This window comes from Carcharhinus amblyrhynchos, chromosome 4 (genome assembly GCF_965287045.1).
Source record: "Carcharhinus amblyrhynchos chromosome 4, sCarAmb.v2.hapA, whole genome shotgun sequence".
Lineage (NCBI taxonomy): Eukaryota > Metazoa > Chordata > Chondrichthyes > Carcharhiniformes > Carcharhinidae > Carcharhinus > Carcharhinus amblyrhynchos.
This window is the reverse complement of record NC_137327.1, coordinates 1,849,987-1,864,560: the sequence shown is the minus strand read 5'-3', so window position 1 is coordinate 1,864,560 and position 14,574 is coordinate 1,849,987. Positions and strand designations below refer to the sequence as shown.

The window sequence follows — 14,574 nt, the reverse complement described above, 5'->3', positions numbered from 1 at the left end:
CATATTATAGGGGGTAACATATTTGCATGGACAGAAGATTGGTTGAGTAGACATAAATTGGACTTTTTCAGGTTTGCAAGATGTAATAAATGATGTGTCACAGGGATCAATGCTGGGACCTCAACTATTTACAATTTATATAAATGTTCGGATGGGATGGCTGCCAAATCTGCTGATGAAACAAAAGTATATAGGTAAGAACGTAAGTTGTCAAGAGGACATAAGGAGATTTTTAAGGGGATGTGGGAGTTCTTAACTACCCTTGAACTAAGTGGTTTGCTTGACCATTTCAGAGGACATGAAGAGTCAAACATATTGCTGTGGATCTGGAGTCACACCTAAGCCAGACTGGGTAAGGGCACCAGATTTCCTTCCCTAAAGGACATCACTGAATAAGATGGGTTTTTACAACAGTCAACAATGGGTTTCGTGGTCATCATAGACTTTTAATTACAGATTTTTGTTAAATTTAAATATCACCATCTTCCATATTGGGATTTGAACCTGGTTCACCAGAGTATTACCCTGGGTCTCTGGGATACTAGTCCAGTGACAATACCATTGTGTAACCACCTCCTCCTACCAGGTTTAGTGTCACAAATAGGCTTACACTAACACTGCAATGAAGTTACAATGAAAAGGTTAAGTGGGTTACATATAGAACATAGAACAATACAGCGCAGAACAGGCCCTTCGGCCCACGATGTTGCGCCGACCAGTTAAAAAGCAATGACCCTCTAACCTAAACCAATCCCTTTCCATCCATAAACCTATCCATGGATCTCTTAAACACCCCCAAACTAGGCGCATTTACAACTGCAGCAGGCAGGGCATTCCAATCCCTCACCACCCTCTGGGTAAAGAACCTACCTCTGACATCCGTCCTATAACTACCACCCCTTAATTTAAAGCTATGCCCCCTTGTGCTAGCTTTCTCCATCCGAGGTAAAAGGCTATCACTGTCCACCCTATCTAAACCTCTAATCTTCTTATATGTTTCAATAAGGTCCCCTCTCAGCCGCCTTCTTTCTAACGAAAACAACCTCAAATCCCTCAGTCTCTCCTCATAGGACCTCCCCTCCATACCAGGCAACATCCTGGTAAACCTCCTCTGCACCCTCTCCAAAGCCTCCACATCCTTCCTATAATGTGGGGACCAGAACTGCACACAATACTTCAAGTGCGGCCGCACCAGAGTTTTGTACAGTTGCAACATGACGCTGCGGCTCCTAAATTCAATCCCCCTACCAATAAACGCCAAGACACCGTATGCCTTCCTAACAACCTTATCTACTTGATCCCAACTTTCAGGGATCTATGTACACATACACCTATATCCCTCTGTTCATCCACACTATTCAGAGTCCTACCGTTAGCCCTATACTCAACACATCTGTTATTCCTGCCAAAGTGAATTACCTCGCACTTTTCCGCATTAAACTCCATCCGCCACCTCTCGGCCCAGCTCTGCAACTTGTCCAAGTCTCTCTGTAAACTATGACACCCTTCCTCACTATCTACCACACCTCCGACTTTGGTGTCATCAGCAAATTTACGAATCCACCCAACTATACCCTCATCCAGATCATTTATAAAAATTACAAACAGCAGTGGCCCCAAAACAGATCCCTGAGGCACACCGCTAGTAACTGAACTCCATGATGAATACTTACCATCAACCACCACCCTCTGTCTCCTATCTGCTAGCCAATTCCTGATCCAATTACCTAAATCACCCTCAATCCCATACATCTGCATTTTCTGCAGAAGCCTTCCATGGTGAACCTTATCAAACGCCTTACTAAAGTCCATATATACCACGTCAACTGCCTTACCCCCATCCACCTCTTTGGTCACTTTCTCAAAAAACTCAATAAGGTTAGTAAGGTACGACCTACCCTCCACAAAACCGTGCTGACTATCTCCAATCAATTCATTACTCTCTAAATAACTATAAATCCAATCCCTAATAATTTTTTCTAAAACCTTGCCCACAACAGAAGTAAGACTCACCGGTCTATAATTCCCGGGGAAGTCTCTGTTCCCCTTCTTAAACAATGGGACAATGTTCGCTATCCTCCAATCTTCTGGCACTATACCTGTGACCAACGACGACCTGAAGATCAGAGCCAGAGGCTCTGCAATCGCCTCTCTTGCCTCCCAGAGAATCCTAGGGTAAATCCCGTCTGGCCCAGGGGACTTATCTATTTTCAAACCCTCAAGAATATCTAGCACATCTTCCTTATCAACTGCAATACTGTCCAGTTTACAACCCTGTAACCCAGTGTTCTCCACAGCTACATTTATGTCCCCCTGCGTGAATACTGAAGAGAAATATTGGTTCAATGCCTCTCCAATCTCTTCCGGTTCCACACATAACTTCCCACTGCTGTCTCTAACTGGCCCTAATCTTGCCCTAACCAATCTTCTGTTCTTAACGTATCTATAGAACGCCTTAGGATTCTCCTTAATCCTATCAGCCAAAGTCTTCTCATGTCCTCTTTTAGCCCTTCTTGACTCACTCTTTAACTCCCTCCTAGCCAATCTAAAGCTTTCTAGTGCACCACCTGAGCCCTCAAGTCTCATCTGGGCATAAGCCTCCTTTTTCCTTTTAACCAGCGAATCAGCTTTTTTAGTGCACCACGGTTCCCTAGCTTGACCATTTCCTCCTTGCCTGACAGGGACATACATATCAAGGACTCGCAGTAGCTGCTCCTTGAAAAACTCCACATTTCGGACGTTCCCAGACCCTGTAGTCTCCTAGTCCAGCCGATGCTTCCTAATTCTCTCCTAATAGCCTCATAATTACCCTTCCCCCAGCTAAAACTACTGACCCGAGGTTCATGCCTATCCCTTTCCATCACTAAGGTGAACGTAACCGAATTGTGGTCACTATCACCAAAATGCACACCAACTTCCAAGTCTAACACCTGGTCTGGCTCATTTCCCAGCACCAAATCCAATATAGCCTCACCTCTAGTTGGCCTATCTAAATACTGAGTCAAAAAACCTTCCTGCACGCTTTGAACAAAAACTGGCCCCTCTAATGAGCTAGAGCTATAGCTATTCCAATCAATATTAGTAAAGTTAAAGTCCCCCATAACAATTACCCTATTACTTTCACTCCTATCCAGGATCGTCTCCGCAATTCTTTCCTCAACCTCTCTAGAACTTTTAGGAGGTCTATAAAAGACTCCCAACAGGGTGACCTCTCCTCTCCTATTTCTAATCTCAGTTGGCACAAGGACATCCTCTGTTGCTGTTTCTTTAGCTTCTGCGGTGACAGCTCCTGGGCTCACAATGGCCTGTTTGGCTCTCAGTGTTTTGGTGAATACTAACTGTGGGCATGTTTGGGTTGTTGACACTATTAGCTCTGGTGGAAATTCTTTTTTCCCTCAAATGGCCTAAATGTTTCCTCTGGATTTTGTCCTAGTCTCTCACTTAACACGATGCTAGTCCAGGTTTTGCTACAACAGTTTCTGAGATCCAGCTAGAATTGCTCTCAAAGTTTCTCACAAAAACATGATTGTTCACCTTAAGTGATCACTCTGCCTTTGAGGAGTTGTGATTCCTTTTTTTATTGATATCTTGCTTAGACTCCATCCTTCCCACCAAATTTGGAAATATGAGACTTAATGTTGTACACAACCCACTCCCCATTAGTAGTGCTGCCAGGGTGATTCCTGTTGATGGATGACAGTTCTTTTTGCCTAATAAATCATGCAACCTTGGTGTCCATGAATGCTGGTGACTGCTTTTTCGTTAAGTTTGCACCGTCCAATCTGCCAAACTGTTCGACAGGTAGTATGCCACTTTTTGAAAATGAATCTCTGAAACTCTACACTGGTAAAGGCAGTACCATTATCTAAAACCAGGGCCTCTGGTACTCTGTGAAAGCTAAAACACTGACATAATTTTTCATTGTTGTGTAAGGGGTAGTGGACTTCAGTTGATGAGTGTGCATCCACCAATAAAAGAATCGAGCCCCATGAAAGGATCTACAAAACCTGTGTCCACCTAACCTAAGGCCTACCAGGCCATTACCATAGGGGCAATACCAAGGGGGCAGGGAGGGTGGGGGTGGTAAGAATCACCTGATGAAGGAGTGGTGCTCCGAAAGCTCGTGCTACCAAATAAACCTGTTGGACTTTAACCTGGTCTGGTGAGACTTCTTATAGTGCCCACCCAATCATTCCCATTCATATACACAGATATACTTATTCATATACACACTTGACTGACGGGGCATCCTGGAGATGAACTCTGAATAAATACCTACAAGAACTTTTCCGGTTTCAACGTCCCACGCTTTCAACGATTTGTCCCATGACGAGGTGAAGAGTCTGCAGTTTCAAACATAAAACAGAGTGAGGATGAACTACAGACTGCAAACTGATTAACCCACCTCCTGTCCATATCCAATATACCATTCACTGCCTCTTGTACAATGACGAGATCTGCTTTTAATTTACACTCACCCATCCACAGTATGATCCTCAGACACACTCAAATCTCCCTTAAATCCCCACACTCGTTCAAATCATCACATAAACACATTCACTGATTTTCAAACTCACCCACACATACACATGCACACTCAAACCCTCTCACACACACATACATATACACTCACTCAAACCCTCTCACACACACATACATACACACTCACTCAAACCCTCACACACATACACACACTCACTCAAACCCTCTCACACGCACATACATACACTCACTCAAACCCTCTCACACACACATACGTACACACTCACTCAAACCCTCTCACACACACATACATACACACTCACTCAAACCCTCTCACACACACATACATACACATTCACTCAAACCCTCTCTCACACAAGACTCTCTAAATAATCAAGTCACTCATCCCTAATAAATCTCCTCGGCTTCATCTAGAGGATGTGCAGCACCCAGAGTTGAACACAATAATCTGGCTAGGGACTAACCAGAAATTTATGTCAGTATAGTGTACCTAAAGACAATTTTGAGGAGCTGTGGGAAATATAGGGTTAACACTGATTCTCTGTTTAAGTTGCTGTGCTGGACAGGAATGGAGGTGTAGTGTTGGTAGTGGTGTAGCAGTAATATCACTGGACTAGCAATCCACGGGCATAGAGGTCCAGGCTAACACTCTGGGACAAATCTAACCATGGAAGCTGGTGGAATTTAAATTCAATTAATAAAAAAAAGCTGCAATTGAGAAAGAAAAGTAGGTTCAGTTGCAGTGACCAAGAAATTATCTTCAATTGTTGTTAAAAACAATTTTGCTAATACCCTTGGGGAAGAAATCTACTGCCCTTAGTTGTTAGGACCTATCTGTGGCTCCAGACCCAGAGCAATGTGGTCAACTCTTAACTGCCTTTGAAATTGAACTGAGTTGTATCAAACTGCTACAGAAAAATGTGAAGAAATACCAGTAGTTTAAGTAATTTCTATCTGTATTGGAGGTATTAGAAGTGAGGTTTAAATTTCATTTGTGTTTCTGTATCTCGTGCTAAGAAAGTGTTAAAATGTTAGCTTTATGCTAAACACAGGTGCTCACAAATCTGTCTGTGGCTTTTAGTTTCACTTTAAGCTTTGCCTGCATTATAATTGCAGTTTTACCACGTAATCAATTATAGATTTAAAACAAAACTAAGCTGTTGCTTAGCAATCAAATGCCCACAATGAAAATGAGAAGCATTTAACTTCAGTTGGAACCAGATAACTGAGAAAGAAAAAGCTGCTCAGAGAAACTGCCAGACAATGATAGAGAATCTGGTGAACTGGTACGACAACAATAATCTCTCCCTCAACGGCAACAAAACAAAGGAGATTGTCATTGACTTCAGGAAGCGTAAAGGAGAACATGCCCCTGTCTTCATCAACTGGGACGAAGCAGAAAGGGTCCAGAGCTTCAAGTTTTTAGGTCTCCAGATCAATAACAACCTGTCCTGGTCCCCCTGTGCCAACATTATAGTTAAGAAAGCCCACCAACGCCTCTACTTTCTCACAAGACTAAGGAAATTTGGCATGTCAGCTATGACTCTCACCAACTTTTACAGATGCACCATGGAAAGCATTCTTTCTGGTTGTATCACAGCTTGGTGTGACTCCTGCTCTGCCCAAGACTGCAAGGAACTACAAAAGGTCATGAATGTAGCCCAATCCATCACACAAACCAGCCTCCCATCCACTGACTCTGTCTACACTTCCCGCTGCCTTGGCAAAGCAGCCAGCATAATTAAGGACGCCACGCACCCCGGACATTCTCTCGTCCATTCTTTTCCTTCGGGAAAAAAAATACAAAAGTCTGAGGTCACGCACCAACCAACTCAAGAACAGCTTCTCCCTGCTGCTGTCAGACTTTTGAATGGATTTACCTTGCATTAAGTTGATCTTTCTCTACATCCTACTGTAACACTACATTCTGCACTCTCTCATTTCTTTCTCTATGAACAGTATGTTTTACCTGTATAGTGCGCACAAAACAGTACTTTTCACTGTATGTTAATACATGTGAGAATAATAAATCAAATTAAATCAAATAAGAAGCAGATAGTGAAGCTCCAGTAAAAGACAGAGCAGCAAGACACAGGCCTGGAGAGGTTGTCTAGAGAGAAACTAGATATCTGGAGTAATCCTAAGGTTGATGACATGTTAATACAGCTTGTGAAGCATACTGTTCTGTTGGCGTGGCTGGGTACCTGGGAGATTGTGTGGAAGCTTGAATACATATGTTGTTTCAGGGCATAGGAATACTGAAAGGGGAGGCTAAAACCTTGGATGTGGATTCTTGGTGAAGGCATTCTAAAGAAAGCCTTGTGTGGGAGAAGATTCCAAAGTGTGTTCTTTGAGAGTAGAGTTTGGAAACCCTTGCAGAAGTCAGAGTTCCAGTGAGACCAGTTGGCTCACAGTGTGAGAAGCATCTGGGAAGATCTGATGGGAAATCCACAAAAGTGTATTGGGTGGCATCTGTCACTCGGTTTCAGAGAGTAGTGTATCTAACCACATTTTACCTTTTGGTTGACACAGGCTGTGTATATTAGAATATATTTTGTACCTTGTATAATCCTTAAATCTGTATGTACTTGTAAGGATATAAGTAGGGTAAAGGAGTAGTGTAGTATAGTCTATCTTTCCTTGTTTAATAAATGTTTTATTTTGTTAAAAGTTAATTGGCTGTCCTGTGACTCTGGTCATCCATGTTACAAGATAAAAGTTGCAACCTAGCGAGCTGGGGTCATAACAAAATCGGAACACCACCCATCATTGGCCTCGCCAAAGAAATGACAATAGCAAACACAGTCCTGTCAAGCCTGCAAAGTCCTTACTAATATCTGAGGGGCTAGTGCTAAAATTGGGAGAGCTGTATCACTGACTAGGCAAGCAACAGCCTAACATTATCTGTAAGGTATGATTCTGTGAATATGACAATGTCCCAGGCATCATCCTCACCATTCCTGCATATGTCCTGTCCTACCAGCAGGACAGATCCACATGAGGGGGCAGCACAGTGGCATACAGTCAGGGGAGAGTTGCCCTCTAAGTCCTCAGACCTTCAGTCTGGAACCCATGAAGTTTCATGGCACAAGGTCAAACATGGATTTGGTAGTCCCCATTGGTTGCCACCTACAGTCCTCCCTCAGCTGATGAATCAGTACTCCTCCACATTGAACACCACTTGGAGGATGCACTGAGGGTGGTCAGGGCACAGATTATATTCTGGGTTGGGAACCTTCAATATCCGTCACTGAGAGTGGGTTGTAGTATCACCAGTGGTCATGTTGGCCAATTCTTAAAGGGTATTGCTGCTAGATAAAGCCTGCAGCAGGTGGTGAGGGAACCAACAACAGGGAAAAACATACCTGACCTCATCGTCACCAACCTGCCAACTGCAGATAAATCTGTCCATGACAGTATCGATCGGAGTGACCAATGCACAATCCTTGTGGAGGCAAAGTTCCATCTTCACATTGAGGATATCCTCCATTGTGTTGTATATCACTACCACCATGCTAAATAGGATAGACTTCCAGCAGGTATAGGAACTTTGGACTGGGCATCCACAAGGCACTGTGAGCCATCAGCAGCAGCAGAATTGCACAAAGCCACAATCTCTAACCTCATGGCCTGGCATATCGCTCAATCATCAGAGGAGTTTATTGGTAGTGCTCAGGCCCAACTACGTTCAGTTGCTTCATCCATAACCTTCCGTCTATCATAAGGTCAGAAGAAGGGATAATCACACCATGCTCAGCACCATTCACAACTCATAGAATGACAGAATCCCTACAGTGTAAAAGGAGGCCATTCGGCTCATCAAGTTTGCACAGACAACAATCCCACCCAGGCCTTGCCCCTGAAAACCCACGTATTTACCCTGCTAATCCCCCTAACATTAAGGGATAATTTAGCATGGCAAATCCATCTAACCTATGAGAGGAAACCGGAGCACCCAGAGGAAGCCCACACAAACAAGGGGAGAATGTGCAGATCCCAGACGATCACCCAAGGCCAGAATTTGATTTGATTTATTATTGTCACATGTATTAGTATACAGTGAAAAGTATTGTTTCTTGTGCGCGATATAAACAAAGCATACAGCTCATAGGGAAGGAAAGGAGAGACTGCAGAATATAGTGTTACAGTCATAGCTAAGCTGTAGAGAAAGATCAACTTAATAGAAGGTAGGCCCTCTCAATAGTCTGATGATAGCAGGAAAGAAGCTGTTTTTGAGTTGATTGTTTTGTGACCTCAGGCTTTTGTATCTTTTTCCTGATGGAAGAAGGTGGAAGAAAGAACGTCCAGGATGTGTGGGGTCCTTAATTACACTAGCTGCTTTCCCAAAGCAGCTGGAAGTACAGACAGAGTCAATGGATGGGAGGCTGGTTTACATGATGGATTGGGCTACATTTGTAGTTCCTTGCAGTCTTCGGCGGAGCAGGAGCCCATACCAAGCTGTGATATGACCAGAAACAATGCTTCCTATGGTGCATCTGTAAAAGTTGGTGAGAGTCGTTGTTGACATACCAAAGTAGAGGCTTTGGTGGGCTTTCTTAAATATAGTGTCATCATGGAGGGAGCAAGACAGGTTGTTGGTGATCTGGACACCTAAAAACTTGAAGCTCTCGCCATTTCTACTTCATTCCTATTGATGTGGACAGGGGCATGTTCTCCACTTTGCTTCCTAATGTCAATAACTGTCTACTTCGTTTTACTGACATTGAGGGAGAGATTATTGTTGTAAGAACATAAGAACATAAGAAATAAGAGCAGGAGTAGGCCATCTAGACCTTCGAGCCTGCCTGCCATTCAATAAGATCATGGCTGATCTGAAGTGGATCAGTTCCACTTTCCCACTCTCTCCCCATAACCCTTAATTCCCTTGTCCGTCAAAAACCTATCTACCCGTGACTTAAATATATTTAGCGAGGCAGCCTCCATCACTTCAACGGGCAGGGAATTCCAGACATTCTCCACCCATTGAGTGAAGAAGTTCCTCCTCAACTCCGTTCTAAACTGCTCCCCCCCCGCCTTATCTTGAGGCTGTGCCCTCTAGTCCTGCTGTCCTTTCTGAGCGGGAAGAATCTCTCTACTTCTACCCTATCCATCCCTTTCATTATCTTATACGTCTCTATAAGATCCCCCCTCATCCTTCTAAACTCCAACGAGTACAGACCCAGTCTATTTAATCTCTCTTCATAGTCTAACCCCCTCATCTCCAGTATCAGCCTAGCGAACCTCCTCTGCACTCCCTCCAAGGCCAAAATATCCTTGCGCAAATGCGGCAACCAAAACTGCACACAGTACTCCAGCTGCGACCTCACCAGTGCCCTGTACAGTTGCAGCAAGACCTCCCTGCTTTTATATTCTATCCCCCTCGCTATAAAGGCCAGCATCCCAATCGCCTTCTTGATCACCTGCTGCACCTGCAGACTGGGTTTTTAGCGACTCATGCACAAGGACCCCCAGGACCCTCTGCACCATAGCATGCTGCAGCTTTTCGCCCTTTAAATAGTAATCCCTTCTACTATTATTTCTGCCAAAGTGGATAACCTCACACTTGCTAACATTGTACTCCATCTGCCAGGTCCTCGCCCACTCGCTCAGCCTATCCAGATCCCTCTGCAGACTTTCCACACCCTCCGCACAATTTGCTTTTCCGCTCATCTTTGTGTCATCAGCAAATTTCGTTACCCTACACTCAGCCCCCTCCTCCAGATCATCTATATAAATGGTAAATAGCTGAGGCCCCAGCACCGCTCCCTGCGGCACTCCACTGGTCACCAACCGCCAATCAGAATAGCACCCATTGATACCAACTTTCTGCCTCCTATGAGACAACCAATCCTCTATCCACACTAACACCTTACCCCCCACTCCATGCCCCTTAACCTTCTGAAGCAACCTTTTGTGTGGCACCTTATCAAACGCCTTTTGAAAATCGAGAAACACCACATCCACCGGTTCCCCTCTATCTACCGCACTAGTCACATCCTCATAGAAATCCAATAAATTTGTCAAACACGACTTCCCCTTGACGAATCCGTGCTGCGTCTGCTCTATCAAACCATTCTTTTCTAGGTGCCTCGCTATTTCTTCTTTGATGACGGATTCAAGCATTTTTCCAACTACAGACGTTAAACTAACCGGCCTATAATTCCCTGCGTTTTGCCTGCTACCTTTTTTGAACAGCGGCGTAACATTAGCCGTTTTCCAATCTTCCGGCACTTCCCCGGAATCCAGCAAAGTTTGGTAAATAATCACTAAGGCATCTACTATCACCTCTGCCATTTCCTTCAGAACCCTGGGATGCATTCCATCCGGTCCTGGGGACTTGTCCACCATCAGTTCCCGTTAGTCTATCAAGCACTACCTCTCTAGTGACAGTAATCGCATTCAGGCCCTCAACTCCTACCATCCTTCTATCTTTAATATCCGGCAAACTATTCGTGTCCTCCTCCGTGAAGACCGAGGCAAAAAACTTATTTAAGGCCTCCGCCATTTCCTCATCCCCACCACTAAATTCCCCCTCTCATCCTCTAAGGGTCCAACATTCACTCTAGCCAGCCTCCTCTTCTTTATATATTTGTAAAAACTCTTACTGTCCTTTTTTATATTTAGTGCTAGTTTAGCTTCATAGTCTATCCTTCCTTTCTTTCTCAACTTCTTAGTCATTCTTTGTTGATTTTTAAATTTTTCCCAATCTTCTATTCGCCCACTACTTTTAGCCGCTCTGAACGCATCAGCTTTTAATTTAATACTCTCCTTTATTTCCTTTGATAACCACGGCTGATTATCCCCTCTCCTACATTCCTTCTTTACCATCGGAATATATTTCTGCTGAGCACCGAAAAAGATCTCCTTAAAAATCCTCCACTGTTCCTCAGCCGTCCTACCAACCAATCTGCACTCTCAATCTACATTCGCCAATTCCTCTCTCATCCTATCGTACTCCCCTCTACTCAAACAGAGGACACAGGTTCGGGACCCTACTTTCTCATCCTCCATCTGCATCAAAAACTCAACCATACAATGATCGCTCGTCCCAAGAGGATCCCTCACAACAAGATCCCTAATTCTTCCTGCCTCGTTACACAACACCAGATCTAAGATAGCTCACTCCCTCGTTGGTTCCGTCACACACTGTTCAAGGAAACTATCCTGACAGCATTCCAAGAACTCTTCCTCAAGTCCACTGCGTCCGACTTGGGTCAACCAATCAATATGCAGATTGAAATCCCCCATAATTATACAAAGAACAAAGAACAACCCAGCACTGGAAACAGGCCCTTCGGCCCAACGAGCCCGTGCCGCCGCATCTTCCTACACCTACCCTGCCCTGTGTGTATGTGAGTGGAACCCCTAATGTAGCCAGATTCATATTGTCCTCCATATTGCTTGTTTACAGCCCGCCCCACCAAGTTATTATTTGGGGGCCTATAGACCACACCCACTAGTGTCTTCCTCCCCTTACTGTTCCTTATCTCCACCCACAACGATTCCACGTTCTGCTCTTTGGAGCCTATATTTTCCCTTACTACCACCCTGATATTATCCTTAATCAGCAGAGCTACTCCACCCCCTTTTTCCTCCTGTCTATCCTTCCTAAACACTTGATACCCCTGGACATTCAGCTCCCAGTCCCTGTCACCCTGCAACCACGTTTCCGTAATGGCCACCAGATCATATCCATTTGTGCTGATCTGCGCCACCAGCTCATTCACTTTGTTCCAAATGCTTCGTGCATTCAGGTAAAGTGTCTTTATCCCAGCCTTTATCTGTACCCTATTTGAAGGAATGCTACCAACCTTTCTCATGCCCCCTACTCCCTTTATTACTGGGACATCCTCAACATTTTCCCGTGCCCGTACCCTCTCTTTTACTTTAGATATTGTAATTTCTCCTACCCCTGCACCCTCCCCCCCAGTCAGTTTAAAGCCCTATCTACAGTCCTAGTTATACGATTCGCCAGGACTCTGGTCCCAGCACGGTTCAGACCAAGACCATCCCATCTGAACAGATCCCACCTGCCCCAATACTGGTGCCAATGCCCCATAAATTCAAACCCATTCCTCCCACACCAATCCCTGAGCCACCCATTCATTTCTTTAATCCTATTTACCCTGGGTCCATCTGCATGTGGTTCAGGTAGTAATCCAGAGATAACCACCTTGTCGGTTCTGCTTTTTAATTTGATTCCCAGCTTTTCATACTCCCTCTACAGATCCTTAGTTCCCATTCTGCCTATGTCGTTGGCACCCACATGTACCACAATGACCGGATTCTCACCCTCCCACTCCAGGTTCCTCTGCAGCCCAGATGAGACATCCTGGACCCGAGCACCAGGCAGACAACACACCCTTCGGTATTCTTTATCATTGTGACAAAAGACAGTGTCTATGCCCCTAACTACACTATCCCCAATTACCACTACATTCCTCTTTACTTCTTCCTCTTTGTCCTGTGTCTGCACCACTGTACCGTGGGCAGTTTGCTCATCAACCTTACAGCCCTCATTCTTGTCCACACTGGGAGCAAGAACCTCAAACCTGTTGTGCAGATTGACAGGCTGAGGCCTTTGGGTACCCCCCCTCCTTCCTCCCCACTCCCCCCTCCTTCCTCCCCACTCCCCCCTCCTTCCTCTCACCGTTCCTCCCCACTCCCCCCTCCTTCCTCCCCACTCTCCCCTCCTTCCTCTCACCCTTCCTCCCCACTCCCCCCTCCTTCCTCCCCACTCTCCCCTCCTTCCTCCCCACTCCTCCCTCCTTCCTCTCACCTTTCCTCCCCACTCCCCCCTCCTTCCTCTCACCCTTCCTCCCCACTCCCCCCTCCTTCCTCCCACCCTTCCTCCCCTCAGCAGCACCGTCTTGTTCCTGACGCTCAGAGTTAGCCAGGCTAGGGGGTGTGAATCTCTCTTGTAACCCATTATCCAGGTTACACTCCCTCTCCCTGATGAACCTCCAGTTCACCAGATTCTTTGTCTCATTCCTGTACTCTGTACAATGGAACTCGGGTCCCTGGCGCTGTGAGGCAGTTGTGTCACCTGTGCCTCCTTAGATGCTGAAGCAGTCCATGTCCAAATGCAAAAAGCCCGAATAACATTCTGCCTTGGGCTGAGAAATGGCAAAACTATTTGTACCACACACATGGCAGACTCTGATCAGCTACGTGACAAAAGGTAGACCGATTAGAAGTATAGAAATACAGAGGGACCTGGGAGTGCAGGTTCACAAGTCTATGAAGGTTGCGACACAAGTGGAGAAGGTTGTGAGGAAAGCTTACGGAATGCTAGCCTTTATAGGAAGGGGTATAGAATATAGGAGCTGCCGTTTAATGCTTCAGTTGTACAGAACGTTGGTTAGACCACATTTGGAGTACTGCGTCCATTTCTGGTCGCCTTACTACCAGAAGGATGTGGAGACTCTGGAGAGAGTGCAGAGGAGGTTTACCAGGATGTTGCCTGGCATGGAAGGACTGAGTTACGAGGAAAGGTTGGAGAAACTGGGACTTTTCTCCTTGGAAAGACGGAGATTGAGGGGAGACATGATAGAGGTATATAAGATGCTGAAGGGAATAGATAGAGTCAATAGTGAGAGGCTGCTCCCTAGACTGGGTATAATTACGAGAGGTCATGGTCTAAGGGTGAGAGGGGAGAAGTATAATTTGGATGTGACACGCAGAGGGTCGTGGGGGTATGGAACGCGCTACCGAGTAGGGTGGTGGAGGCAGGAACGTTGGACTTGTTTAAGTTTGCTTAGATAGACACATGAGCGAGACAAGGATGGAGGGTTATAGTAGAGGGTATTAAGTAGGATCAGAGCCTCGGGACGACACTGGAAATGCAGACTTATATGTTAACGTTTTTGTCTTTTTATTCCGCAGGTGGAGGTCCACCTTGTTGTCAAACAAGGGGCATGCACACGGTGGGTCATGTGTGGGCTGCTCTTGGAGGTTCCGGGAGTGGCCTAGTACTTCGTGTCGGTGTGTGTGCTTGAGCCTGGATTGGTAGACGGGCGCCGCAACAGCTCAGTGACTAGCACTGCTAGCTGTGCAGATACATGGATTTGG

General features: G+C 45.4%; 1 protein-coding gene across 1 annotated transcript in view; it reads right to left on the bottom strand.

Moving 5' to 3' along the window:
- LOC145342488 (WD repeat-containing protein 88-like) overlaps nt 1-14,574 on the bottom strand; it is a 64,578-nt gene that overhangs the window by 34,999 nt on the left and 15,005 nt on the right. The window contains exon 4 of the mRNA XM_080188051.1: nt 4,280-4,343. Within this exon, the coding sequence (XP_080044177.1) occupies nt 4,280-4,343 (64 nt within the window). The remainder of the gene's footprint in view (nt 1-4,279; nt 4,344-14,574) is intronic.